The following is a 27205-nucleotide window of genomic DNA, read 5'->3' as shown; positions in this document are numbered from 1 at the left end:
TTCAAGCTTTATTTTAACATTGTCACAGGACAGTATCAAACATGGTTTAATACGAATGAGCCTTTACAGTACACTAGGACAAAACATTCATTCTTATTTCTATTTGTTTTTGCAATATTTGATGTTAGCATCTTTTCTTCTCAGTTTGTACAAGTGTGAGGATAACAGTGAGTTACAAGCTAAATACAGTCTTTTAGTGAAACTCCTGTTATAAGGCATCAATGCATTGAAATTTGGCAATTCTGCTCTTTTTAACAAGAGTATACAATAATAAGAACATGCAGTTACACCAAAGTAATCAAGACACTTAATTCCATATTATTTTCATTTCCATATAATATTTTACATGAAATCTACAGATACGTCAGGAATATCACCCCAAGAAAGGTAAGCAAAGAGGTTTCTGTAGCAAATGCACCACATAGCTTATGGAAAACTGGCTTTGAGTTGATCAAAAAAGTCTTGTAAATCACAGATACTTAAGCTATAGCTATCATTGAATAAAACAGTTAAGTAAGTGCTGAATGCTGGATGCTAAACCTTAGGTCCTGTAGCCACAAAAGGCTAAAGCATGCTGTATATGCTGAGGTACATTCAAACTGGACTTTGACACTGGGTATAAATCCATTTAAAGCCTTTAAACATCAATGACAGCATAAACAGTCCAGCCTTAATCCAACAGTCTTTAGCCAGAATAGCAGCAAAATGCTACCTCTGCAATAGCATACAGTAAATATATTTCAATAACAGCTTTAGAGCCTTCACATGTTTTGTTTTTTTCTCCCTAATTGAAGATCTGACCCATAACCAAACAAATAAATCGGGTTTGCTTCAACAATACAAGCATGCCCTTAAATTACGAGAAAAGCATTGAACAAGGCTAAATTGTGGAATATGTGCACCCCATTCCACACATGGAGGTGGAGAGGTTCTGGCTTATCTTTAAGTGGTTTCCTGAGATATGAATGGAAATGGTACACTATGTCTTCTGCAAGATAACTGCAAAAGAGCCCCCACTGAGTACCTGGAGAGGAGGGTCTTACAATGTTTCCATAGTCCAATACATGTTAAGCACAATCGACAGCATTTGTTGAATAATTTAGATTAACACAAAAAACAATTAGACTCATCCCTTGTTTATTTAAAAGAAAAGAAAAAGGTATGGTTACAGTAAGACAATTACAATGGAAGTGAATGGGGCCAGTGCAAAAACATTCAAATATATACTGTTTCGAAGTATGCTCACTAAGAACATTATTAGGAACACTATGGTCCTAAATAAGTGCCAAAAATTGTTGTCTACTGTTGTAGCCCATCAACCTCAAGGTTCAACATGTTGTGCATTCTGAGATGCTATTCTGCTCACTACAATTGTACAGAGTGGTTATCTGAGTTACTGTAGCCTTTCTGTCAGCTCAAACCAGTCTGGCCAGTCTCCATTGACACCTCTCATCAACAAGGCATTTCCATCCACAGAACTGCTACTCACTGGATGTTTTTATTTTTTGGTACCATTCTGAGTAAATTCTAGAAAATCCCAGTAGACCAGCAGTTACAGAAATACTCAAACCACCCCGTCTGGATCCAACAATCATGCCATGGTCGAAATCACTGCGATAATAAATGTTTTCTCATCTGGTTGATGTGAACATTAACTGAAGCTCCTGGCCCGTATCTGCATGATCTTATGCTTTGCACTGCTTGAATAAGTAGCCATAATAGGTGTTCGTAATAAAGTGCTCAATGAGTGTACATCCACATGACATAAACATTATATGTGTTACCATGATTTTAATGTGATCAAATCAGTGATTTACTGGCATTAGGACATTTACCAGATAACAGGGTTTATTGTGGTTACATCGTCATGACAACAAAGTTGTAATATTGGATAAAACATTACATAGATATAGTTAGTAAGCCATTTTATTTTACTTAAATCAAGTTAGCATGGATAATGTTTATGTCTTGTGGCGATACTTTTGAAACCGTGTGCATTTTAATGTTTATGGACTGGCCTCATTCACTTCCATTGTAAGTGCCTCACTGTAACCCAGATTTTTTATGAATTAAAATACACAGGTCGAGATTGTTTTATGGTAATCAAATTAATGCCACAAATGCTGCGCTTAACTTGTATTGAACCCGGAACATTTTTTAAGCAACTTTAATATACAGTAGTATTGTTTGTTTAAAAAAACTGGAGCCTACTCAACTGTAAGTATATCAGCGTTAATCTAGTCCAAATACTGTCCCTGCTGAATGGACCAGCATGTAGATCCCCAGCAGGCTTCATAACTAGCTTAACCAGCAATAGTTCCATAACCAACCATTTTACTTAGAATGACTATGCTGGTTGACCACCATCACCAGTTAAGTTTTGGTTTGTTGGTCCACCAGCTAGACCAGAACCAATCCAGCCCTAACCAACAGAAACCAGTCTGGATTAGCATGGAACTTCATGCTAGTCTAAGCTTGTCAGATAGACTAGTTTAGCAGAGGTGATTTTAGGTTTTTCTTTGGCACCAGTTTTGCTTAATTAATGAAAACATGCGTAATCTTGTCTTGATCTGGTCAATGTCTTGGTAATAAGTTCTGCTGACACAGCTACTGCAAATTCAGCCCCATGCAAAGTACTACAGTAAAAACATCACATTGCATTCATACACAGCACCCTGTGTGAGGGAAGATGTGATGGACCAGGAGAAAATGGAAACAGTACTACGCTGAGGTAATGAGGAGTCCTTTACTTCCCAGAGACATGCAACTCTCCTATTTCCTCTTAGTGCTGCCAACCATGGTGGCCAGATTTGAAACCAGGGCCAAGCACCATGTAGCAGAGGCTGAATGAATGGAGAAAGATGTCTGAAGTCCTGTTAGAGTTCTTAAGACCACAAGCGAGAGGTCCTGTGTGAGAACCATGGCTTTGCTGAGCATTCCTTTCTCAAGTGAGAAACGTGGCAACTCGGCAACAAAGGTGTTCAGATAATATACTAGTGATGATTACTGTTGATAATCTACGCTCAGTTCGTCTGCTGAATCTATGGTTTTCAGTGTTGTCATTAATATGGATCTCGTGACTTGCCAGTTGAAAAGTGACACTACTTTTTGTGTCTTCATGTAAAATATTTGCAGTTTGTTGAGTCAATGAAACAGTCAGATGTGCACTTGAGATGTCCATAAGATCTGGGGAAAGCAAGACAGGGACAATGCTGTTTAGATAATTGAGGGGGAAATTCAGACATAATTTAAACCAAAAGATACATTAAATAAAAAAATAAAAAAGTATAATCTGAGTTTTGTGGCTTTAATTCCATGTCTGTTTTTGCAAAGGCCTTTGCCATTTACTTACTTACTTTCTTTTCTGGAAAAACAGAAATATTGATGACAGAAATATGGAGATACCTCCAACAAAATGCTTTCTATAATATTCCTCTAATATCACCTATTTCTGGTAATCAATAGCCAAAAGGCAAATCTTTTTCAAGACTGTCACATAAACTTAACATTATTGGCTATTAAAAAAGACATACTATCCCTTCATAGGGTCTATAAATAGACCAGAACAGTCTTACCCAGGCAAAAATGATCTGCAAGTGTGAAAGCCAAAGTCCTTCCCATCACACTCCTCTGCATCTTCATAGCGATAGCCATCCCCACAATATGCAAGTTTGCACTCTAAGAATGAGAGAAAGTAAAAGGGAGAAGCAAATAGGATCATGTACATGACTGGCATCTAAAGATTGTATTGATTTTGTTTAATTTAGAAGCAGCATTAGATACATTATATTACTGTAATAGAACCAAATGGAACAAATTTACTTAAATAATTCTGCGGCAGACTTTGTGAACAATTGTCCACAAAACAAACAGTAAATAGTGGAAAAATGTGTTAAGACTTTAAAGGGATAGTTCAACCAAAATGGGAAATTCTCTAATCATTTTCTCACCTTCATGCCATCCCAGATGTGTATGACTTTCTTTCTTCTGCTGAACACAAAGATTTTTTAGAAGAATATTTTGGCTCTGTAGGTCTATACTATAATGCAAGTGAATGGTGCCCAAAATTGTAAATATCCAAAAAGCACATAAAGGCACCATAAAAGTAATCCATAAGACTCCATGTTTAATCCATGTTTTCTGAAGCAATCCAATCCAAAGTTTTGGGTGAGACTATGCAAAAATATAACTATATTTTTACTATAAATCCATGGCGATTACACTTCTAGGTGCCATATAGCGCTCTGCACATGCGTCAAGCACAAGAAGTGTAGCTGAGCTTGAAATCATGATTGTGCCTAGAGACTGCAATGGCAAAATATACATTGAAAAATGACTTCCATTTTGGTATGTTCTTACCACAAATCGATTGGATTGTTTCAGAATACATGGATTAAACCACTGCAGTCTTATAGATTGTTTTTATCCTGCCTTAAATGTGCTTTTTGGAGATTCATGGACTGGATTGTATGGACCTACAGAGCTGAGATATTCTTCTAAAAATCATTTGTGTTGAAAGAAAGTCATACACATCTGGTATGGCATGAGGGTGAGTAAATGATGAGAAAATGTTCATTTTTGTGTGAACTATGCCATTATGTACATTTTAGACAATACAGACTATTTTAAAGTCATATCTAAGAAAAAACAGAATATACAGTTCTGCTCGTCGATATCCACTTCCCTTGCTACTAAGTGAAACGTTTAAGGATTTAATGTCATTAAACTGGCAAGTCCAGATATTACAGGTGAAACTCGAAAAATTTGAATATCGTGCAAAAGTTCATTAATTTCAGTAATTCAACTTAAAAGGTGAAACTAATATATTATATAGACTCATTACAAGCAAAGTAAGATATTTCAAGCCTTTATTTGATATAATTTTTGATGATTATGGCTTACAGCTTATGAAACCCCCAAATTTCAGAATCTCAGAAATTTGAATATTACATGAAATCAATAAAAAAAAAAAAGGATTTTAAATACAGAAATGTCAGCCCTCTCAAAAGTATAATCATGCATATGTACTCAGTACTTGGTTTGGGCCCCTTTTGCATTAATTACTGCCTCAATGCGGCGTGGCATGGATGCTATCAGCCTGTGGCACTGCTGAGGTGTTATGGAAGACCAAGATGCTTCAATAGCGGCCTTCAGCTCTTCTGCATTGTTTGGTCTCATGTCTCTCATCTTTCTCTTGGCAATGCCCCATAAATTCTCCATGGGGTTCAGGTCAGGCGAGTTTGCTGGCCAATCAAGTGCAGTAATACCATGGTCATTGAACCAGGTTTTGGTACTTTTGGCAGTGTGGGCAGGTGCCAAGTCCTGCTGGAAAATGAAGTCAGCATCTCCATAAAGCTTGTCTGCTGAAGGAAGCATGAAGTGCTCTAAAATGTCCCGGTAGACGGCTGCATTGACTCTGGACTTAATAAAGCACAGTGGACAACACCAGCCGATGACATGGCTCCCCAAACCAACACAGACTGTGGAAACTTCACACTGGACTTCAAGCATCTTGGATTGTGTGCCTCTCCATTCTTCCTCCAGACTCTGGGACCTTGGTTTCCAAATGAGATGCAAAATTTGCTCTTATCAGAAAAGAGGACTTTGGACCACTGAGCAACAGACCAGTTCTTTTTTTCTTTAGCCCAGGTAAGACGTTTGACATTTGAAGCCCATGTCCAGGACCCGTCTGTGTGTGGTGGCTCTTGATGCAGTAACTCCAGCCTCAGTCCACTCCTTGTGAAGCTCCCCACACATTTGAATGGCCTTTTCCTGACAATCCTCTCCAGGCTACGGTCATCCCTGCTGCTTGTGCACCTTTTTCTTCCACACTTTTCCCTTCCACTTAACTTTCTATTAATGTGCTTTGATACAGCACTTTGAGAACATCCAACTTCTTTTGCAATTACCTTTTGAGGCTTTCCCTCCTTGTGGAGGGTGTCAATGATGGTTTTCTGCACAACTGTCAGGTCAGCAGTCTTCCCCATGATTGTGAATTCAACTGAACCAGACTGAGAGTCCATTTAAAGGCTCAGGAACCCTTTGCAGGTGTTTAGCTGATTAGAGTGTGACACTTTGAGCCTACAATACTGAACCTTTTCACAATATTCTAATTTTCTGAGATTCTGAATTTGGGGTTTTCATAAGCTGTAAGCCATAATCATCAAAATTATATCAAATAAAGGCTTGAAATATCTTACTTTGCTTGTAATGAGTCTATATAATATATTAGTTTCACCTTTTATGTTGAATTACTGAAGTTAATGAACTTTTGCACGATATTCTAATTTTTCGAGTTTCACCTGTAATTCATCCTCAAAGGTGCTTGTCGTATCAGCTTGTATCAACATGTAACTTATGACTTTGTTTTCAGGTGGAATAAGATGAAAAACCTGTGTGCCCCTACGCTCGGAAACAGCATAAAGCCAACCAATCAGATAAGAGCTTGCTAGATCGAGAAAGTGCTTTCCCATTTTGAGTGCAAATTGCATCAGATGATCAGTGAATGCTCTGTGGGCGGCCTGTCAGTGTGCTGTCTGAGGATGAGACTAAATCAGAATTCCTTGAGCTGTGTAATAAATTAAGAGAACAGGTGTTTGGTGACTACTAAATGAAGGTGTTATTCCAAGCTTCACTTGCTGGTAAAAACAGGACCTGCCTATTTTTGCATTCTCAATTTAGAATGCACTGTCTCTTTAAACTGCTTTACACCATGCTCCTCTTTGCTGGGAATAAGCTGTCAGCTGGATCACTGCCTTTTCAACCTGATACTTACTGACACAGCCATCTGTGACCACCTTATTTCCATCATCACACTCCTCTCCGTTCTCAACTTGCACGACGCCGTCTCCGCAGAAACCCTCCTGGTCAGGATCACGCTCCATCAACTGAAAGGGGGTTAACTGGAATGAAAGAGTTTTTTTTACAGATCTTGGAAAATAAAAATCAATTGTATACAACATATTAATAATAAAGGGATAGTTCACCCAAAAATGTAAATAAGCATTCACTCACCCTCATGTTGTTCCATTCCCCTTTGACTTTCTATCTTCCACAGAACACAAAAGGAGATGTTAGGCAAAATGTTAATATCAGTCACCATTCACTTTCATTGAATGGAAAAAGATGCAATGACAGAAAATGGTGATTGAGGTTGTCACATGGCCTAACATCTCCTGTTGTGTTAAACAGAAGAAATAAAACCATACGGGTCTGGATGAGGGCGAGTAAGATGATATGAGTAAAAGATGAATTATCATTTTCGTGTGAACTATTGCTTTAAGTAATAAGATGCCCTTCAAAAACAATCAGGTAATGGGTACCTGAATTGGCATCCAGCCATCAATGTCTTTGAAGTAAAGTGACCTCTGATCTTTACGGAACGCCAGAGCGTTATCAGTCTGGAGACGGTTCAGCTCCTGTTCATTATTCACCACAAATATCTGCAGAACAGACATCAGATATCTTCAAATGTCTGATGTTACAACCCGGTCACATGACAAGTCACGATAACAGTACGAGTTGGCAAAATCTAAGAAACCACACAAATTGGCTCGTACAAAAACACATGACTAATCTCCCATAGAGAAAAACAAACAAACTAAGTTATTACAATTTTCCCATAGTTGAACCCCTAACACAAACCTAAACCTTACCATCAATCTAACCCCTTTCCCAAACCTAACCATAAATTGAATAGGTAAATAACTTGTGTACCAAGGAAGAGAGAAAACCTTGCAGTGTGGAACGAAACAAGGGAAGTTTAACACAGGTCTTTGACACATTAGTCATTTGTATTGCATTAATACATGTTCACAAACATTTCCTCTCTTAAAAAAGTGTTGAGGAGGCTAGCTAAAATTTGATGCCTGTATTGTTTCGATTTGAAATTCTGTTTGTTGATTGTTTGTTTAAAAGTCATAACTTTTCACACCAGCAAACAAAAGCATGCAATTCAATACAGCTTCAAAATTCACGTTTGAGGTATGACTGTGTAATTTATGTTGTAGAACAAAACATCCACGTATCATCAAATAATGTTTACCACAGGCCTTATTTTACTCATAAGTTCAAAAACCCCATTATAAAAATCCATAGGGAAACCCTGAAGGAACCCAGCATTTTCTGTAATATTCTGCACTACAAATCCAGGTCACTAATCAAATGAGCAAATTTGTGACAATGACCATGTTAACTTTTTGTGCACCAGAGATGCTCTTTGGAACATTCTCAAATCAAGCTGGATGACATGGATCATCAGGTTTTGCACAAAAATGTGTAGTCCATACCAGCTCAAGCACATGCTGTTATTAATGAAAAAGGGGACATCCCAAATACGAAGAAATTCAGAAATTCATGTTATATCTTTCAATTCCATCTTTCTCTTAAATTGTTGTGCTGATAATATAATTTGTAATTGTATAGAAAAATGCAAAATATAAGTATTTTCATTTGTGGTTTAGCATTTTGAACACCACTGTATCTGTTAATATTCAGACTAAGTCTCTAAACCACAGTGGCATTTTTGGCTTACCGCTGGTACTCTGGGATAGCTGCCCCAGAGCAAGTGGTGATCAGTGGAGGGTTTGTTGGCACTCGAGGGGGCATTGCAGCTGCAACGTCCTGAGCTGCCAGGTTGTCCCTTCTCCCCTTTCTGTCCTACCATGTACAGTCCTGGTGGAGAGGTAAACAACATTTAGCTGAAGGCATGATAAATGTCCCTCCATGTGATGCAATATAATGGAGTGATTTTAAGAGCTACTAAACCTAGCCCTCATCTATCACGAAGAGAGAGCAATTGAGTTAATATGCACAGAAACCAAAACAAGACAGCAGCTGTCCTGTGAATACAGTGATGACATAATGTTTGTAATTCTGTGACAAGCTTGGCTGCTCCAGCCTTCAGTTAAGGACATGATGTCATGGCTCCATGGCTCCTGTGGTGTTTCTGTTTCAGCAGGGGATCAGGTTGCTTCTGAAGCTATAAAGACCATTGGTGGGGCTTCCTGCATGGATTTAACAACCAAGTGCTTCCAACGTCCCTGCACATGGCAATAGCTAATGCAGCAAAATAATCTCATGGAACCCAGAGACCCATTCAAAATGTCCATGTGATACTAAACAACTTTAGATGGTGTATCAATCAGACAAAGAGCTTTGTGTAAAGATGCCTATTTAAACAGAAACTAAACAAACAAATAAATTACATTTGTGGACACCTTCAAATGAACAATTTGGCTGGTCCCCTTAATTCTAGTGAATACAAATCAATGAGTATGAAAGTATGATGACAAACAGAGGTCCATGGAGAAATGGTTTACGGAGTCTGGTGAACTTGACTGGCCTGCACCACAGCCATGTTCCAACATCTAGTGGAAAGCCTTCCCAGAAAAGTGGAAACTGTTAGGGAGGACCAATCCCCTATTAATGCCAAAAGTATAGAAATGTATTGCTGGTGTTTGGGTGTTCATAAGCTTTTGACTGCAAAAGTGCAGATTATAAATTATGAAATTATTATTAATAATAAATTAAATGAGGACAGGGGATATTTATTTTCTGTATAGTAGTTTTATGTAAATATAATACCTGAAGCAGGCAATCCAGGAGGGCCAGGGTGACCAGGGGGCCCATGAGGCCCTGCAGGTCCCATGGGCCCAACTGCACCATTGTCACCTTTTGAACCCTGCATCAGAAATTAAACATAAGGTTAATTTATCTCCAACTTTTTGCATTTGTATCATGTTATTATGATATTTTGGAGGATGGATCACCTGCTTTCCTCTTTTTCCTGGACGGCCAGTGGGTCCTCTGTTCCCTGAGCTTCCGGGTTCTCCTTTTGGGCCCATTTCACCCTGAGAAGATGTGCATGGATTGTGCATTATGATCCATAAAATACAAAAATTGTTGTTTCAGTATATTTGCAAATAATAATAGGGTGAAATCAGGCACATTTGGCCATTTTTTGTCATTTGATGAACAGATGGGTTTGGCTCAGATTCAGAGAAACCGACTGAGACTTATATTATAATCCATATTTGGCTATACAATAAAAAAATTTTTTAAGACATTTCTCAATTTCAGTAGTTTCACAGTTACAGTGTTTTGGCTTTGTAGTATATGATGTAATAAATACAGTTAACCAAAAATATAATAATACTGTCATTATCACCTTCTGGCCAAGCATTCCAGGAAGACCCATTGATCCCTAGAAGAGAAAACGGTGCAACCTTTGTAAACAAATTATATTCACATCTGAATTATGGCTTGGACCAATTATATTTGGAAAACCGAAAAAAAATTGTACCACAATTCCTAGACAAGGTAACTTACCCTGTCACCTTTTAAGCCAATTTCCCCTCTGAAACCTTGTGAGCCCTAACAGGACAGAAGAGAAGAACATCTTTCATCATCTTTAAAATAAGAGTGGAATTTAAACATGTACACAGTCTTCTACGAAGGACAGTGTGAGAATTTTTTTAATTCCCTCGCAATAGGTTTTGTGTTACCTAACAATAAATTGACCATGGTTTTAATAGAGTAACCATATTTTAACCATGATATTCATTGTGCATTTAGATCCCCAGTCTAAATGCTGAAGGCGACTGGGACAAGGAACATAAAGAGAAAATGGAGAAAAACAACCTTGGGAGAAACCAGGCTCACAGTGGGGGCCAGTTCCTCTCTGGCTTGAATATAATGCCAATATTAGTTATATAATTGTAGTACAAGTCATGGTTTAAAATGAGTAAACTAAGTAATTAAATAAATAATCCCTTCCTGTCTTTTTGAATTGTCATTCTGCCAACTTATTTACAAATTGGCTAATCACCATAACATGAATATGGTGGATACTGAGAGGTAACTCACTTTTTCACCCTTATATCCAGGTAGCCCCTGTATAGAAGAAATTCAGAAACATTCAGCTACTTTCAGCACACAAAGAACATTATACCACAAAGCAGCTACCGCAACATAGCAGTCAGAAATCAGTGAAGAGTGTCCAGACCTTGGGTCCAATTGGTCCTCTTGCCCCAGGCATGCCCATCAGCCCAGGGTCACCTTTCTCTCCCTGTTAAATACACATACAAGGTTATGTCACCGTACACAAGAGAATATACTCAGATGATGTCATATTTGTATCTTGCACTACTGTAGATATCAGTTACTCATTTTGGATCCATTTTCCATCCAATTTTAAATTAAAGTTTGAAGAAAACTTTATAACATTTTTAACATTATAAACAGCTTTGGGAAGAAAAAACAAACATTGCAGATACAAATAATTCTAGTAAGCCTAAATAACCTTTTGATGTACAGACAATTTGCTAGTTAACAAGGTTTTCATCTTGGCGAAAGAGAATGTACTTCAGGCTGTTTTTTTGTCTAGAGTATCAGAGTCTATTCCATGGAGAAGGAATTGTGTTCACACTCACTTTGGGTCCAGCTGGTCCTTGCCATCCGCTTGGTCCCTGTCGCCCTGGGAGGCCAGGAGGGCCAGTGCGTCCCTGTAAGAAATGTTGGATAAGTTAATTAAAAATAGGAATTCAAGGGGGCCTGGGTAGCTCAGGGAGTTAAGATGCTGACTACCACCCCTGGAGTCACAAGTTTGAATCAAGGGCATGCTGAGTGACTCCAGCCAGGTCCCCTAAGCAACCAAATTGGCCCGGTTGCTAGAGAGGGTAGTCACATTGGGTAACCTCCTCGTGGTCACTATAATGTGGTTCACTCTGTGTTATTTTTCCAAAATTATAATCAGATTAATTTAATAATTTACTTTATTGGAAAAGTAATCACATTACTAATTACTTTTAAGTTCTAAAACACTTTTCCACTCAACAAATTCAAAATAATGTCTATATTTTTCCTTGTTCATTGTTACACACAAGATTCACTCAGCAATATAAATTAATTTAAAGACGGTAACTGTAATCAGATTACAAGAATAAAAAATATAAAGCAATACACTATGTAAAAAGTAATTCCATTACAGTAATTAATTTATTTGTAATTGGATTACACCCAACACTGCCTGTAAGACATACAATCTATATAGTGTCACTATTAATATATAAAGCCTGCACTTTTTCAGCCAATCAGAAAACATTCTCTGACTGTTAATCATTTTGCGTGTTTGGGTTTGCTGGCATCGTGTTGGCTAATTCTAGAACAGGGTGGCTAATTCTGGAGGAAGTTAGCATAATGGTAAAATCGTTTACAGCAATTTAAAAGGGATAGTTCACCAAAAAAGAAAATTGTCTTATCATTTACTCACCATCATGCCATCCCGGATTTGTTTGACTTTATTATCAGCTATTTTATTTTCAGCAGAACACAAACGAAGATATTTCAGCTCTGCAAGTCTTCAATTCATATGAATGGTGATCAGAACTTTCAAGCTCCAAATATCAAACAGTAAAGTAATCCATAAGATTCCAGTGGTTAAATCCTTGTCTTTAGAAGCAGTGAGTGAGAAATCGATCAATATTTAAGTCCTTAATGTTTTACTGTAAATCTCCACTTTCACTTTCACATTCTGAAAGTTAATGTGGAGATTTATAGTAAAAGATTACTTTAATATTGATCTGTTTCTCACCTAAAGTGATTGCATTGCTTCAAAATACATATTAAATCACTAGAGTCAAATAAATTACTTTATGCTGCCTTTATGTAATTTTTGAAGCTTGAAAGGTCCGGTCATCATTCACTTGCATTGAAAGGATATACAAAACTGAGATATTCTTCTAAAAATCTTTGTGTTCAGCAGAACAAAGAAATTCATACACATCTGGGATGGCATGAGTAAATGATGAGAGAATTTTCTTTTTTGGCTGAACTATACCTATAATGTGTACAATAAATAGACATTTTAAAGCTTTTTAAAGCCAAAGTGTGTAATTTATGCACCACTATGGCATCACCAAACATATTGGCATCATCCATTGGTGGGACAAAAAGACAGTGCTGCCTCAAACAATGTTGAGCCAACATTGCTGTGATGAGCTGGTTGTGATGCTGATACAAACAGAGCAATATATGATAGCACCACAGAGCCATAATGTTTACACTTAGGAAAAATGACAACCTACAAATGACTTACTTATAACTGTCTTTGCATGTTAAGCTGGGATAGTAAATATTATTTAAATATAAAAACTTACACACTGCAGCTTTAATGTATGCAATGTATACTCTGATTATGCACCACATGCTGTAGATGAGAAATGCTGTAGAGACAAGTATAATAACAATTATGGTCTTTAGTAATGGAATCTTTTTGATTCTAGTATCAGCTAGGAGCTGATTACCTCTACTCCTTTTCCAAAGCATCCAGAATCTAAACTGGGTTGCAGCTAAAGATTACTGGCAGCTCAAACCCTGGGCAATAAGGAGAAGGTGAGGACAACATGTCTACTGAGTGCTTTGAGGGCAAAACAGCCATGAGAAGAGAAAGAGTGACAGTGAGAGAGAGAGAGAGAGGGGGGTGTAGAGAGAACAAACTAACCCAAGCATCATCAGTCTCCTGGCTTTAATTAAATTACGTGCTAGGGCCATGAGCTGGGGATTGTGGGAGAGCCAATGATTTATTGGACCGCCCCAGCACTAAGCTAAATTACTATGCAATGCTGCAGTGCTTCAAACACCAGCACCACTCTCCTCTCAGTGTCTTTTTCCTCTAGTAAAACAATGTTCTTGTACACAATCCTGTATACTGTTTAGTTACTTCTCAGTTTACCCTTCAGTCCTGCTTTAGGCATTACTGACTCTGGTTATAAATGACTTCCAGGAAACCACACAAGCCCATCAAATGTGATTGTGGGAAAGGAGCCGGAGGGATGTTCCATTGTGGATTGACTCTAATAAGGGCAACCACAAGAATCCCCTGCTGGGTATCACTCTGGTGCTCAAGAGATGCAGAAGATCATATGGACTAATGTGACCTGCATATCTGTTTTAAGGTTGCACCAGGGTTAATATATTCTTGAATTTTTTTATTTATATTTTCTTCTATTTAACTTTTATAATAAGGTTCCATTTGTTAACATTAGTTCATGCATTAGGCATCATATACTAACAATGAACTACATCATTTTAACAGCATTAATTAATCTTTGTTAACGCTAGTTAATACAAATACAATTGTTCATTGTTAGTTCCTAGTGCATTAACTAATGTTAGCATATACAACTTTTGATTTAAAAAAATTCATTATTATATGCTGAAATTAAAGACGAATAAATGCTGTAAAAGTATTGCTCTTGTTAATATTGTCAACTAATTTGAAAAAATGTAACCTCAATTTGATGAAAATATGACTGTCAGTGTTATTTTAATTCAGTTTTTTTTTTCAGTTTAGCCTTATTGTTTTAATATATATATATATATTAGTTTTTGTATTTTGTGGCTGCCAAAGTTAAAGGGATAGTTCACCAAAAATTTAAATTCTCATAATTTACTCAGTCATACACATCTGGGATGGCATGAGGGTTTCTCTTTTCTACTGATCACAAACAAAGATTTTTTTTGAAGAATATTTCAGCTCTGTAGGCTCTCCACTGCTCCTACCTAGCAACCTTCTAGGAATGCCAAATAAGTGACCCACTTCTTCCCATAAGCCACCAATCTGCCCAGCCATCTATGTGACATCTCTTCAAAAGCCACCACTCTGCCCAACGCCGTGAACCACTCATGAAATGAGGGCACACCAGCCGACTTTCATCCCCAAAGAATTACCTGCCTGCCAATCATCACGCTAGTAAGGACCCAGTTTTTTATATGTTTGATTATTATATTAATACCCGCCCCATTCCCCAAAATACAAATTCTGAGGCAAAATAATATGAGTGATCAAGACTTCACAGATAAAAATTCTGAACCCTCGACTCCTGAGAACTTGAATCTTAGTACAGCACCAAAAACTAGAGATTGATAATTCGGTACGGATACTATGAAATGCCTGACTTTATCAGAAGAGCTACATCCTAAATAAATCCCACCTGATCAATATGTATAAGAGATGTCACAACTCTTGTTATATTGACAATATTTTTATGTCTAGCTGGATCAAGGAAATTGGACAGTAACTCTTACACTCGCTTGGATCTTTGTCCTTTTTAAGAATCAGACTGATCCGGGCTTGTGTCATGGTTGATAATGGAGCTTTCCATTATTTAATGATTCCGTATAAACTTCTAGAAAAAGTGGAGCCAATTTTGTAGCATAAGATCTAAAAACCTCAGCAGCAAAGCCATCTGGCCCCAGAGCCTTGCCTTTAGGCAAGGCCTTAATAACCTCGCCAAGCTCCTCCAAGCTTATCTCAGAATCAAAATATTTTTTTGCTCAGATGTCAGTTTAGGAAGTTATAATGGTTCCACAAAGTTTCTAATATCTTCAACAGTAGATGAAGGCGTGGAACTATAGAGATCAAGATAGAATTATTTTAAAGCATTATTAATATCACTGGCTGAGGTAAATATTTCTCCACCAGCAGATTTCACTGAGGGAATGGTACAAAAAGACACTCTCTGTTTTATATACCTAGCCAGAATCAAGACAGTCAAAATATGACAGTCTTGCCCTGAATAGCCAAAAGTTTCAATCGGGTCAATTCTCTGAGGCCATTAGACGACATTCAGTGCTTCAGCTCTGCCTCTGTACTTTTACTATTCCCTTTAAATTCCACAAGTTCTTGTGCTTTTGATTTTTTGGTGAACGAGGCACACTTTATGATCTGGCCCCTAAGAACCACCTTAAGTGCCTCCCAAGCCACACCCACAGAGGATACAGAGGACCAGTTGGTCTCTTAATATAAACATTGATTTCAGCCTTTAATGTATAATGTATCTTTTGCAAAATCCTGAATTCCAAACAATGTTAAAGTAAAGATACATTAAAGTGCCAACTACATGATTTCCTTTTCTCCATATGTGGCAACACCTCTAAACTCCCCAGGGCATGATCTAAGACTAAGATGTTTCCAATTGAGCAATCAAACACAGATGAAATGAGGGACATAAATACATATAAAAAATATATATTCTACAGTAAATCTTATGAACTGATGAAAAAAAATCTCCAAATATCTGTAAGACCAAGATTTTTACACATCCTGTTAAGCGTCAATGTTGCTCTAGGGGGCTTGCACACTTTTGCTTCACTATGTTCAAAGACTGAGTCCATCAAAAGATTAAAGGTTACTCCCAATATTATATCATGAGGGGTACCAGCGGCTTGCAACATCGCTTCAAGATCAATAAAAAAGCTCTGTTCATCAACGTTAGGTGCTTAAATATTAGCCAAAATAAGACTTTGCCTCTGAATTTCAGCTAAAACAATAATGACTCTTCCTAATTTATCTTTAATCTGTTTGAGACATTTGAATTGTAGATGCTTACTTATCGGTGTAATGACTCCCCTCCTCTTAAATGAGCCAGTACTAAAGAAAACATATCTAGCCCATATCTTCCCAAATTTTTCAAGAAACTCTATATCATATTTCTTACACTTAAGAAGAGAAATTAATTTCCTTCTTTTTATGGGGTGCACAACACATTCACATTCCATGTGGAGTGAGACAATCCACTCATATTAACATTTAAAATTTTGACATAAGAAAAAATAGATTGCGTGTCAAAAACAAAATTATAAAGACCACATTTCAGCATTAGTACAACAATCAAACCCCGAACTTCACCCATAACCTTACAAACAGAAAAAATTAAAATGTGCGCATTAACCCCGCGCACGACCACGCCAATTGGCATCCATCCCTCTAAACTCAAACAGTCCATGTACACCTTCGAGAGTCCCTGTGACAACTTTGCCGTCGGATTGCTCAAGTCCGGTAATTCTATACAAATTTTGTGAGACAGAATTACACAACAAAAGATAATCTAGAAAACAACTCCAGCCAACAGGCAGAATAAACACAGAGTGTGTAGATTCATCCACAAAACTGTCCCGAAGTGTGTTACTTCCACAAAACAAACTCCAGCCGCTAGGCGGAACTAGCACAAAAAGAAAACAAAAAGGTGCTCAGTTTTCTCAAACAGTTAAGTGAATGTTCAGTGAGCCTGTCCATTCAGCTGCAAGGCAAGTACCACAAGAAAATTTAAGGCAGGTGCACACTGTTTGATTTTGGCCACGATTCTGTCGTTTGAGACAAATTTCAGGAATCGTAAAGGATTTCTCTCATCGTAGGGCAAAATCGTCAATCTTACAACGTTCAGTGTGACATGTTCACAGACACCGATCAATAGCCTTTGCGATGATCTTCAGCCTCTGACGAATTTTGGGCAGTGTCTGAAATTTAGCATCAAATTTATATTGGTAAGTATTTATGGGACGTTTTAATCCAAATCAGCAAATAGAGTTGGATACAATTATAGAAATCTGTCATGTTTGTCCATCATCCATAAGGAATTTGCAAGCGTGATATATTATCAGCCTATATGAATTTCTGAAATTTTCCATGGCCAATAGGTTACTAATGTAAAAGAGGAGAAAGATGTACTATAACCCATCTTTTTTGTTTTCTCCAATGAGAGCAGAGAATATTTTGGGCCACAAGTCTTTTTATTTCCTCTATGAATATTTGCTTGTGGTAGCTCATTATGACTGTAGGCTACCTCCCACACTCAGGTTCATTCTCAACATCTGTAATTTTCTGTATTTGTGATCAGACTGTCTTATTATAGGCCTATTTGACAAAATCCATATTTCTTGTAAATGTTAGCCTATGCGCGTGATGGAGTGGTATTGGAGCAACAGAAATGCTGATGACTTCCCCCATGCACACTCCAAATGCATCAACAAAAATATTTTAATTTAGATTTCATTTTACTTAGCATTAATAATAAAAACACTGGGTTGCATATGTTTTGAATTTCCTTGATGCTGTAGCCATGAAAGACAAAACTTGAAACTGCAAGTGTGCACATGCTTTCACAAAGTGTCCTTCCCTCTTTCTTTTTTTTAGGTAAATCCACTTACTGGAAAGTAGAGGACATTGACTGTCTCACCTTTTGTCCAGGTCTTCCAATTTCACCCTGGCAACACAGAGGAGGGGAGGGGGATGAAGAGCAGAGTCAGGTCATCAGTGTGTCATACAATATATACACAGTCTTATTTTAAAATATCTGAGACAGCATTTTTACAGCCCTTTACAAACTACATTGGGTAAAGAATGTTCCAGGTTCAAAACAAATTAAGCTCTTTTTTTTTGATTACCAGAAAACATTGCTTCCACTCGCAGAAATCGTTGTACTGTACTTACAATCAAATGTACTGTACTTACAATCAAAGTTTTAGGTGCAAGAATTGCACAGACGTTTAAATACAACTTTTTAGCTCCTGTCACAACCACAAGTTTGTAAACCCCATAACTTTGTCATGATATATGCAATGAAAAGGACCAGACATGGACTATTTACACAAGTCAACTCCATCCACGGGATTACATTGGTAACGCATAACTAGTTCATCCACCTAGACCAGTAGTCCCACTGTTATAAGGACAATTTAGACAGCTTTGATGATCAAATAACACACATTTATGTTTATACGTATTAGTGGTAATATACAAAAATACAAAATGCTGCTTTGAAACCCTATAGGGCCTATGGAATGTCTTGCCCGATACACCATAAGTGTAAATTGGACTTTAGTTATTATTCCAAACTGAAGGACTGAAATAATTATCCGGTGGTAATCGGAGTTTAAATTATTATCGACAGCATCAGTTACCTATGCTGTCCTTTAAGTGAGATTAAAACAGGTCAATTTAAATGTTTACTGAATATTAATGAGTCATAAACTAAATTAAACAATCAAATCTCTTTAGCTTCCTGAACTCAGTGGACGTAAGTCAACCACATTACTCTTTATTTTCTAAATGCTTCGGCATGATGTCTTACTTGAGTGTGAATGTATTCATATGTGTCGTACCTTATCTCCCTTTGGTCCCTTTGGTCCCGGCAGTCCAGGAGGACCCTGATCATAACACAAACACTATTGTAAAACAATACTACCAAAACTTAAAATCATACATATTTCTAATTCATTTTTGTCATAACGTTTGTTTTAAAGGTCAAAATCTAAAAATGTTCTGTTTATTTCCAGGTTTAAGTTAGATTTTGACTTTCAGATTTTCAGTGTGGTCTCTGACCTTTGAAATTCACGGTACATTCTGAAAGGACTGAAGGCGCAGGGCAGGGGTCAACTCTCTCCTTTGGGGCTCTGAGTGTCTTTGTATGTCTCTCTCTTGGGGTTGTTTCTAAGAATGGTATGATGGAGCAGAGGCTGGCAGTGGAAAAAGGTCTATTTCTGGTCTAAACGTGGAGCATTAATTGCCTAGTGTGTCGTGGGGGGCAGAGCCAGAAAGACGTCTGGGGAACTCACACGGGTCTCACATGCTGAGAGGGCTATAAAGACTAACTACAGAGCTGGAACTCAACGTTGTGACAGCCCAATGCTCTGCTTCCCTGAAGGACCTTCACCAACTACGCAATCCTCAAAAAATGTGCACGTGATTGTCATTACTTGAGTCATGTTTTGAGGAATCACATTTTGACACATAAAAGGTCATTCTACTATAAAAACATACTGTAAATTTCAGAACTCAAAACTTAATACAAATGTAATAAAAAGCATTTATTTAAACCAAGCAGAAAAAACACCATGTTCTCTACTTCTGCGACTTCCCTACGTCACTAGGGGGCCCATTAATTCATGACCACCTCTACATCGAAAAAACATCAATGCTACTTTACGTCATCGCACCCTTGGCTCCACCCACTGGTGCTCCATTCGTATATACAGAGAGAGAGACAGAGCAGGAGCTAGTGTGACCTAACTATTCCTGAACACCAAAGGGGACCCATCTGGACTATTTTTTATAATTTTTGTACATAAACATGCACTTGAAATCCCTTGAAAACGAGATGGTACATCTCAAGAGGTAATTCCTAATAAAGAATTTCAAACACTACACAGACGTCTTTTACTATTGTCATGTATCTCGTGGCACTTTTAAAAGATGCGGTGCCAAGTTCCAACTCTGAAAAGGAGATGCCATAATCAGCTGGTCTGCCTATTGCTGTTTTGAGCACAAACGCACTCTGGACAATTATGTGTGCCCATATGAGTTATTTTCAATTGTTGGTGTATGAAAACATGCACTAGATGGACATCTTTAACTGATTTGATTCATTTCCGGTGATTTGTGTCTCAGTGAACATTGTGATGAGAAAAAAGTATGAAGCACATACTGGAGGGCCAGGAGGTCCTGCTGTTCCTGGGGGCCCCGGGGAACATGTTTGGCTTGTAGGATTGTGCATTTCTTCTGAGTTCCCTTCATTTGGTTTAATGCCATTATCATTCTATAAGACAAGTCATAAATAAATACATTTCAGAACTACATATTATGGCAGTATGTTGATGTTATATAAATAAAAGTCCATAAAGAGTTACTGTCTGTGCAGTTTCAGTGGTAAAAATGTCACTTCCTTTAACTTTTATGTACATATTCAGTGATCTAGACACATATCTTTCAGCTTGGTGATGTTGTGGGCATGGGAAAAGTGTCTGATTAGGTATACAGTATTAGTCAAGTCAAGTATCTGGAACTTACACATCAGAATAAATTACAGGTCCTGGATCAAGGGTCATGTATCAGGACTCACCAGAGGTGTCCACCACCACAGTGAAGGGGGTGGGGGGAAGAGAGGGGGCGGAGGTGGACTCAGTAAACAGCAGGGGTTGAATTTCTTTCTGGTTTCCAGCAACTGGAAATCTGTAGAGGAGTGGAAAAGAAGTTCATGAGGAACATGTCAACAGACACGCAGTCCAGTGGAGCAGTGATTCACTCCATTGCAGCAGCGTAGCTAGACCCAGGCTGATAAGGCTGAAGCCCCGGATCTTTTGTTAATAGCTCCGAATGTTTTTTTTTGTGATGAGAAAAAAAAAAAGAGATAAAGTAAGGCTTAATGTTAATTATCTCAGGGTACAGGCAGGCTTCAGTTCTGGCTTCAAATGTAAATTAATTAAGATCAGTGAGCCCAAATTGCATTAATTGACAGTTTGCTCTTAAACTTTTACCTGCTTTTCGTGCTCAAGTTCATCAGACACGTTACGAACGACTTGAGTGGGCGCTTTCTATTTTCTCTCACGGGAGTGCAGCTTTTCTGTATCAGAGGCACTGCAGTTTTATTATGCAAGCCTTATTCCTAAATATATAATCTATATGCCTAATTTCTACTCTTCATTTGTTTTTAACAATCCACACACCAAGTAGACTTTACTGCATGCACCAGTCATCTTGTTCAGCTATTTAGGTTTAGTCTGGAATCGGTACATGGGAATAAAGAATGTTTACTGGATTAGAATTTCCTCAAGTGCAACTCAAAATAGCAGCACAGTGAATTATAAGCCTAAATAGCACAATACATACAGTGGATATAAAAATCTAAACACCCCTGTTAAAACAGCAGGTTTTTGTGATGTAAAAAATTAACCACTTTTTTCTGCCATCTTGGTTGCATGCTACTACAAGAGCCATGGGGTGTCTACCACAAAGAGCATACGGTGTCGCTCAGGTGAGAGCTGCAATTTTTTTTCTCCAAGGCATTATATACCATGGCACACAGTGAAGACAGTCATCAAAAAGTGGAGAAAGTTTGACACAGCAGTGACATTATCAAGAACAGGATGTCCCTCCAAAACTGATGAGAAGACAAAAACAAAACTGGTCAGGGAGGCTGTCAACATTAAAGAAGCTGCAGCTCTTTCTGGCGAGTACTGGTTGATTCCTACATATGACTATTGTCTCTTGTATTCTTCATCTGTCTGGGCTATGGGGCAGTGTGGCAAGACCAAGCCATCTCTAACAAAAAACAAAGCCTGGCAAAAACCTATATCCAGTCTCCCAAAACCATGTGGAAAAAAATGTGTTCTGGTCAGATGAGACCAAGATTGAATTTTTTGCCCAAAATTGTAAAAGGATTGTTTGCCGCAAAAACACAGCAACTCCGCAAAAGAACACCATACCCACGATGGTGGCAGCAACATACTTTGGGGATGCTTTTCTTTAGCTGGAACTGGGGCTTTAGTGAAGGTGGAGGGAATCATGAATAGCTCCAACTACCAGTCAATTTTGGCAAAGAAACTTCTGACATCTTCTAGAAAGCTGAAAATGAAGAGATCGTTCACCTTTCAGAATGACAATGATCCAAATCAACAAAAGAATGGCTTCAGCAAAAAAAACGAATGTTTTGGAATGGCCCAGCCAGAGCCCAGACCTGAATCCTATAGAAAATCTGTGGGGAGACCTGAAGAGAGCCGTGTACAGGAGATACCCTCGCAATTTTACAGATCTGGAACGTTTTTGCAAAAAAAGAGTGGGAAAATATTCCCAAGTCAATATGTGCTAAGCTAATAGACTCCTACCCAAACAGACTGAGTGCTGTAATAAAATCAAAGGGTGCTTCAACTAAGTATTAGTTCAGGGATGTGCACACTTATGCAGTTAGGTTATTCAAGGTTTTTTTTTTTTTTTTCCTCTCTGAAATGCATCACTTTGGTTTTCAGCGGCATTGCATAGGTTAAGGTTGTAATTTTTACACTAAAGACAAAATTTATTTGTATTTAATTTTTTACATCACAAAAACCTGTTGTTTTAACAGGGGTGTGTAGACTTTTTATATCCACTGTATGTCTTAAAATGATAATCTCACATTAAAGTCAACCAAAAATGGCTACAAGTAGGCTATATGCGCTTTGCCCGTGCTGTTCACATTTCCATGTCATGTGCGTGGAGTTACACTCCTGCCTTGAATTTTAAATGGTTTAAAATCAAATAACATTGAACTTATCAAATGATTGTACTTAAGTCTGCACACCAAAGCAAAAGGGAAAAAAAACTAATATATAAAATAATATGAGAAATAAATCTTAATATTAGGCTAAACAGAACGTCATTATCACAATGATAGAATGGACGCCGAGCCAGCAGCTTCATTAATGCAAGAGATGGATGTGGAGGACATAGTTAAATCATACTTCAGAATAGGATTTAGCAATAAAGAAATCCTTGGTCTTTTGGCTCATCAGCAAAGAGTTATTAGCATCTGGACTCTATAGCAGTTATGTAAGAAATTACATTTATTCAGGAGAAAGTACCAGACAGATTCACAAAGTCCCTCTCAGCATTAGGTTTACAATATCTTGATATGGACTTATATAATTCACAGCGGTTCCAATCATTTTTTGCTTCACTTGAGTGCGAGCCTATATCTCGTGCCTCCCTTAACAGGCGCCCACATATTGAAAACTCCTGTACTAATATACACCTCATTCATGAACACAGAGCTCACAAAAAACTTCCCACAAATTCAGCTTGGTTGCAAAGCCAAGTTATCTCCCTGGTTAGTGATGTTGTATGTAAAGACCCAGACACTCCACTTTGCTATTGTCCACCACATCACTTTAAAGTTACTTTCCTTTTGGTTTATTCTCAAAATGTTATGATAAATGACAATTGCAAATTTAAATAGTTAAATTACTTAGATTTTATAGTTAGTGTTAATTCCTGCACAATGAACAATGAGCCGACAAGTTGTAATTCTCACTTTGATCCGCAATTTAAATGAACACATGTTTGATCCATTTAATGTACACCTGACATTTGCTTTATTAAAGTTCTGAAATTGATTCAGTGTTGTGCTTAATATAATTATTATTTGACAGGTAGGGTGGTCATTTTTTAATTAATAGAAGGAAGGATTCTTCTTATTTTTATATTAGAATATTGCCTGTGACACTGAAGTCTAGCGACGCCCCTGCTGCATTGCTTTGGAAAACCAGGGACTGAACATATGACAGCAGAACGTGGGAGGGAATATAATGCCAAGTAGACTAGAAGTAGTGCTGTTCTTTTTTTTAATAGCTGATGTTGACATGTATATCAAAGTGGTTGATAGCTGATATAATGATGATATATTATAAATAATTGTATTTATGTTCCATTTAAATTGAATAGGTGGGAACTGAGATTTATTTAACACCTATTTCACACAAAATTTACTCAAAATTCATTAAAAAAAAATATGTTCATTATTAGAATGCTTTTGACATTTTTTGTATGTTGACTGTTGTCAGAAGCTCCTGTTAGATTTTGAAACTCACATGGAGAACTGCCACTTCTGTTAATCGCCCAACGAGACATGGTTATCAGCAGATGCCAATAATCTCAAAATGGCCAAATATCAGCCAGTCTATCTTTAAAGACCATTTACACCATTACAGAAAACTGTATTTAGTTTTAGAGGTGGTATTTTAAAGATTATAAATCAAATGTTCTACCTCATTTTGTTTTTTATGTGCTGATATAAACTGGAAATCAACTTAACAGTGATTCCCAACCTAATTAAATTGTACATTTATCTTATACATAAAATAAATGTCCAATATTAACAATCCCAGCTGATTGATCAAGGTTGATCACAGTAATATTGTAAACCTCAGTCTGATAATACCACCACACAGGGCAAAAACATCTCTAGATACAGTACAGATAATTTATTAGATCAGACATCTATTAGACCCTCTTATAAAAATATGCAATGAAAAAATGTTAATGATAAAATAATCACAGTACATTTAGACCTGTGTGCAATGGAGTCAGTGTGTAATGGCCAAAGGACCAAATATTTTTAGTATTATCACATGACAGACAATTTTACTGGGCTTTTTCCATACTATAAAAGCAAATCTATTAATACTAACAAACATTTGATCCGGTCTGCATATTACTTGAAGTGTGCACTGAATATTTATCTGAATATCACAGAATAAAGCAGTTGTCAACTTTTAACTATTTGTCAAAAATTTATTTAATCAATAAGTGCAAATGACAAGTGTCCTCAGTGCAAGTCAAGTTATCAATCTTCAGCTTTGAACTATACCTCACATAGCAACTCATTGCAGAAAATATATCAGTCAAAACCTTAAACACAGTTTGCAACTGCATTTATACAAATGTGCATGATTACCGTGAATCTTGAGGACCAGCCACAAGTCTCATTTGCAGATGTAAACAAAAACTTCCTTGCATTTCATTCAGAGATAACCCCTAATCAGACATCAGTATCTTCCAAACAAATGCAAAGGAAAGAGATGCTGCTGTATTACCTGTTGGTACAGGAAAAATGTTATCCACGTACGAAAATGACGACACATAGCAGAGGAGTGGAAAATATAGTCCAAGTGTGAGTAGAATCATGCTGCTGGCTACAGTCTACCTCCAACTGCACAGAGGAGTGATCTGAGGTGGTTCTGCACTACTCTTCACCCTCCCTCTCTCTCTCTCTCTCTCTCTCTCTCACTCACTCACTCACTCCATGCCTTTAGGAGAAGTGCATACCAGCCGATGTCTGTTACAACTCGTCCATGTATTGGCCCTGAGCTAAATTTACAGGAGGCAGCCTGTCAGCTGCCCACTGTAGCCAATATTAGCCTGTTACTACTGGCAGTACTGCCTTTGTTTCCCCCTGCCTCAAATGGACAGAGAAAACAAAACGGTGTGGACATGAATGACATTGAAGTGACAAGGTGTCATGCCAATGGCTGACGCTTAGCCACCGTAAGAATGTATAGTGGGGTCAAAAAATCCTTAGGCTACTGAAAATCGTTGAACAAATAAACGTTATGATGACAAATGAAAAATAAATGTTTAAGATTCAAATCAAATAAGCAAATGTGACATTGACCGTGTTAGCTCCTTTGTACAAAAGGTCAGATTTCCTTGCTTCCATTGAAAGATGCTCTTTAAAACATGCTCAAATCATGCTAACACTGATCATCCGGTTTTGCACAAACTTGTTAAGAGTTTGTATGCTGGAGTGCATGCTATCATTAAAGAAAAAGGGAGAGATACCAAATACTTTCATATTCTGAAATGTTAATCTGATAATATAATTACTAAAGAAAACAAATTAAATTACATGAGAAAAATGCAACTTTTCTCTAGTTGTCTCAGACCCACTGAAGTGCAAAGTATTATGATAAAAAGTAAAAACGGCTGTGGGCAAAACTAAGCAAAACTTGGACAATCAGTTAATATGCACTCACTGAGCACTTTATTAGGAACACCTGTACACCTACTTATTCATGCAATTATCTAATCAGCCAATCATGTGGCAGGAGTGCAGTGCATAAAATCATGCATATATGGGTCAGGAGCTTCAGTTAATGTTCACATCAACCATCAGAATGGGGAAAAAATGTATCTCAGTGGTTTAGACCATGGCATGAATGTTGGTGCCAGACGTGCTGGTTCGAGTATTTCTGGAACTGCTGATCTCATGGTATTTTCACGCACAACAGTCTCTAGAATTTACTCGAAACAAAAAAACATCCAGTGAGTGGCAGTTCTGTGGATAGAAACGTCTTGCTGATGAGAGGTCAACGGAGAATGGCCAGACTGGTTTGAGCTGACAGAAAGGCTACCATAACTCAGATAAATGCTCACGTTATGTTTATATTTTGTAAGTTTTTTTATTTTTATTCTTTAAAACATTTTCATTTTACTCAGTGTTATACGTATTTTTCTGTATTATATTCATTTTCATACAGTACAAATGCATATGATAGCATCTGTGTGTGTGTGTGTGTGTATAATATATATGTATGTATATGTGTGTGTACACTGTAAAAGAAATTCACGTTAAAATGTACAGTAACATTTTTTTATAAAAAAACTTGCAGCTGTGGCTGCCAGAAACAAAAATAAAAAAATCGAAAATAATATATATATATATACATATACACACACATATATATATATATATATATCATTGCAGTGAGCAGAACAGCATCTCAGAATGCACATCACATCGAACCTTGCGGCAGATGGGCTACAACAGCAGAAGACCACGTCGGACACTTTATTAAGACCATAGTGTTTCTAATAAAGTGCTCAGTGAGTGTAAATTTATACAAATAAGAGCTACAACTTCTTTGTGTAATCTGTGTCTTGGTGTGTATCCCTCTGTAATGTCAAAGAATCTGAAGTACTTGAATCTGAGATGGGCTGTCACAAGGATGTAATGTACACACAAGCATAAAATGACAGAATTAGCTTGCATGCGTTGTAGTGGAATATCACAGATGTTTTCCAGACCCCTGACCCCTCTTTCCTTTCCTCATCTCCCTT

General features: G+C 37.5%; 1 protein-coding gene across 1 annotated transcript; it reads right to left on the bottom strand.

Annotated features, from left to right (window-relative positions):
• LOC127656001 (acetylcholinesterase collagenic tail peptide-like) lies at positions 1-25299 on the bottom strand. Its single transcript, XM_052144117.1, has 17 exons — positions 25183-25299; positions 20679-20788; positions 20265-20375; positions 18943-18987; positions 18018-18044; positions 11433-11504; positions 11006-11068; positions 10867-10893; positions 10330-10374; positions 10169-10204; positions 9771-9851; positions 9586-9682; positions 8534-8673; positions 7323-7442; positions 6776-6902; positions 3576-3678; positions 1-3186 (listed from the first exon to the last, which is right to left on the bottom strand). The coding sequence occupies exons 1-17, from the start codon at positions 25271-25273 to the stop codon at positions 3117-3119; spliced, it is 1365 nt and encodes a 454-aa protein (XP_052000077.1). The 5' UTR covers positions 25274-25299; the 3' UTR covers positions 1-3116.
• Between the last annotated feature and the right edge of the window lie 1906 nt (positions 25300-27205).

The sequence above is a fragment of the Xyrauchen texanus genome, chromosome 15 (assembly GCF_025860055.1).
Source record: "Xyrauchen texanus isolate HMW12.3.18 chromosome 15, RBS_HiC_50CHRs, whole genome shotgun sequence".
Lineage (NCBI taxonomy): Eukaryota > Metazoa > Chordata > Actinopteri > Cypriniformes > Catostomidae > Xyrauchen > Xyrauchen texanus.
Note: the sequence above shows the minus strand (reverse complement) of the source record. Positions and strands in the feature narration are given on the sequence as shown.

What these genes read in the sequence shown, in the direction of transcription:
- LOC127656001 (XM_052144117.1), bottom strand. Translation starts at nt 25,273, where the DNA reads ATGATTCTACTCACACTTGGACTATATTTTCCACTCCTCTGCTATGTG. An exon ending in CATTTTTCCTGTACCAACAG is followed by an intron (nt 20,789 to 25,182) that starts GTAATACAGCAG and finishes ACTCCTCTACAG; the next exon opens with ATTTCCAGTTGCTGGAAACC. An exon ending in GGTCACAGATGGCTGTGTCA is followed by an intron (nt 3,679 to 6,775) that starts GTAAGTATCAGG and finishes TCTCATTCTTAG; the next exon opens with AGTGCAAACTTGCATATTGT.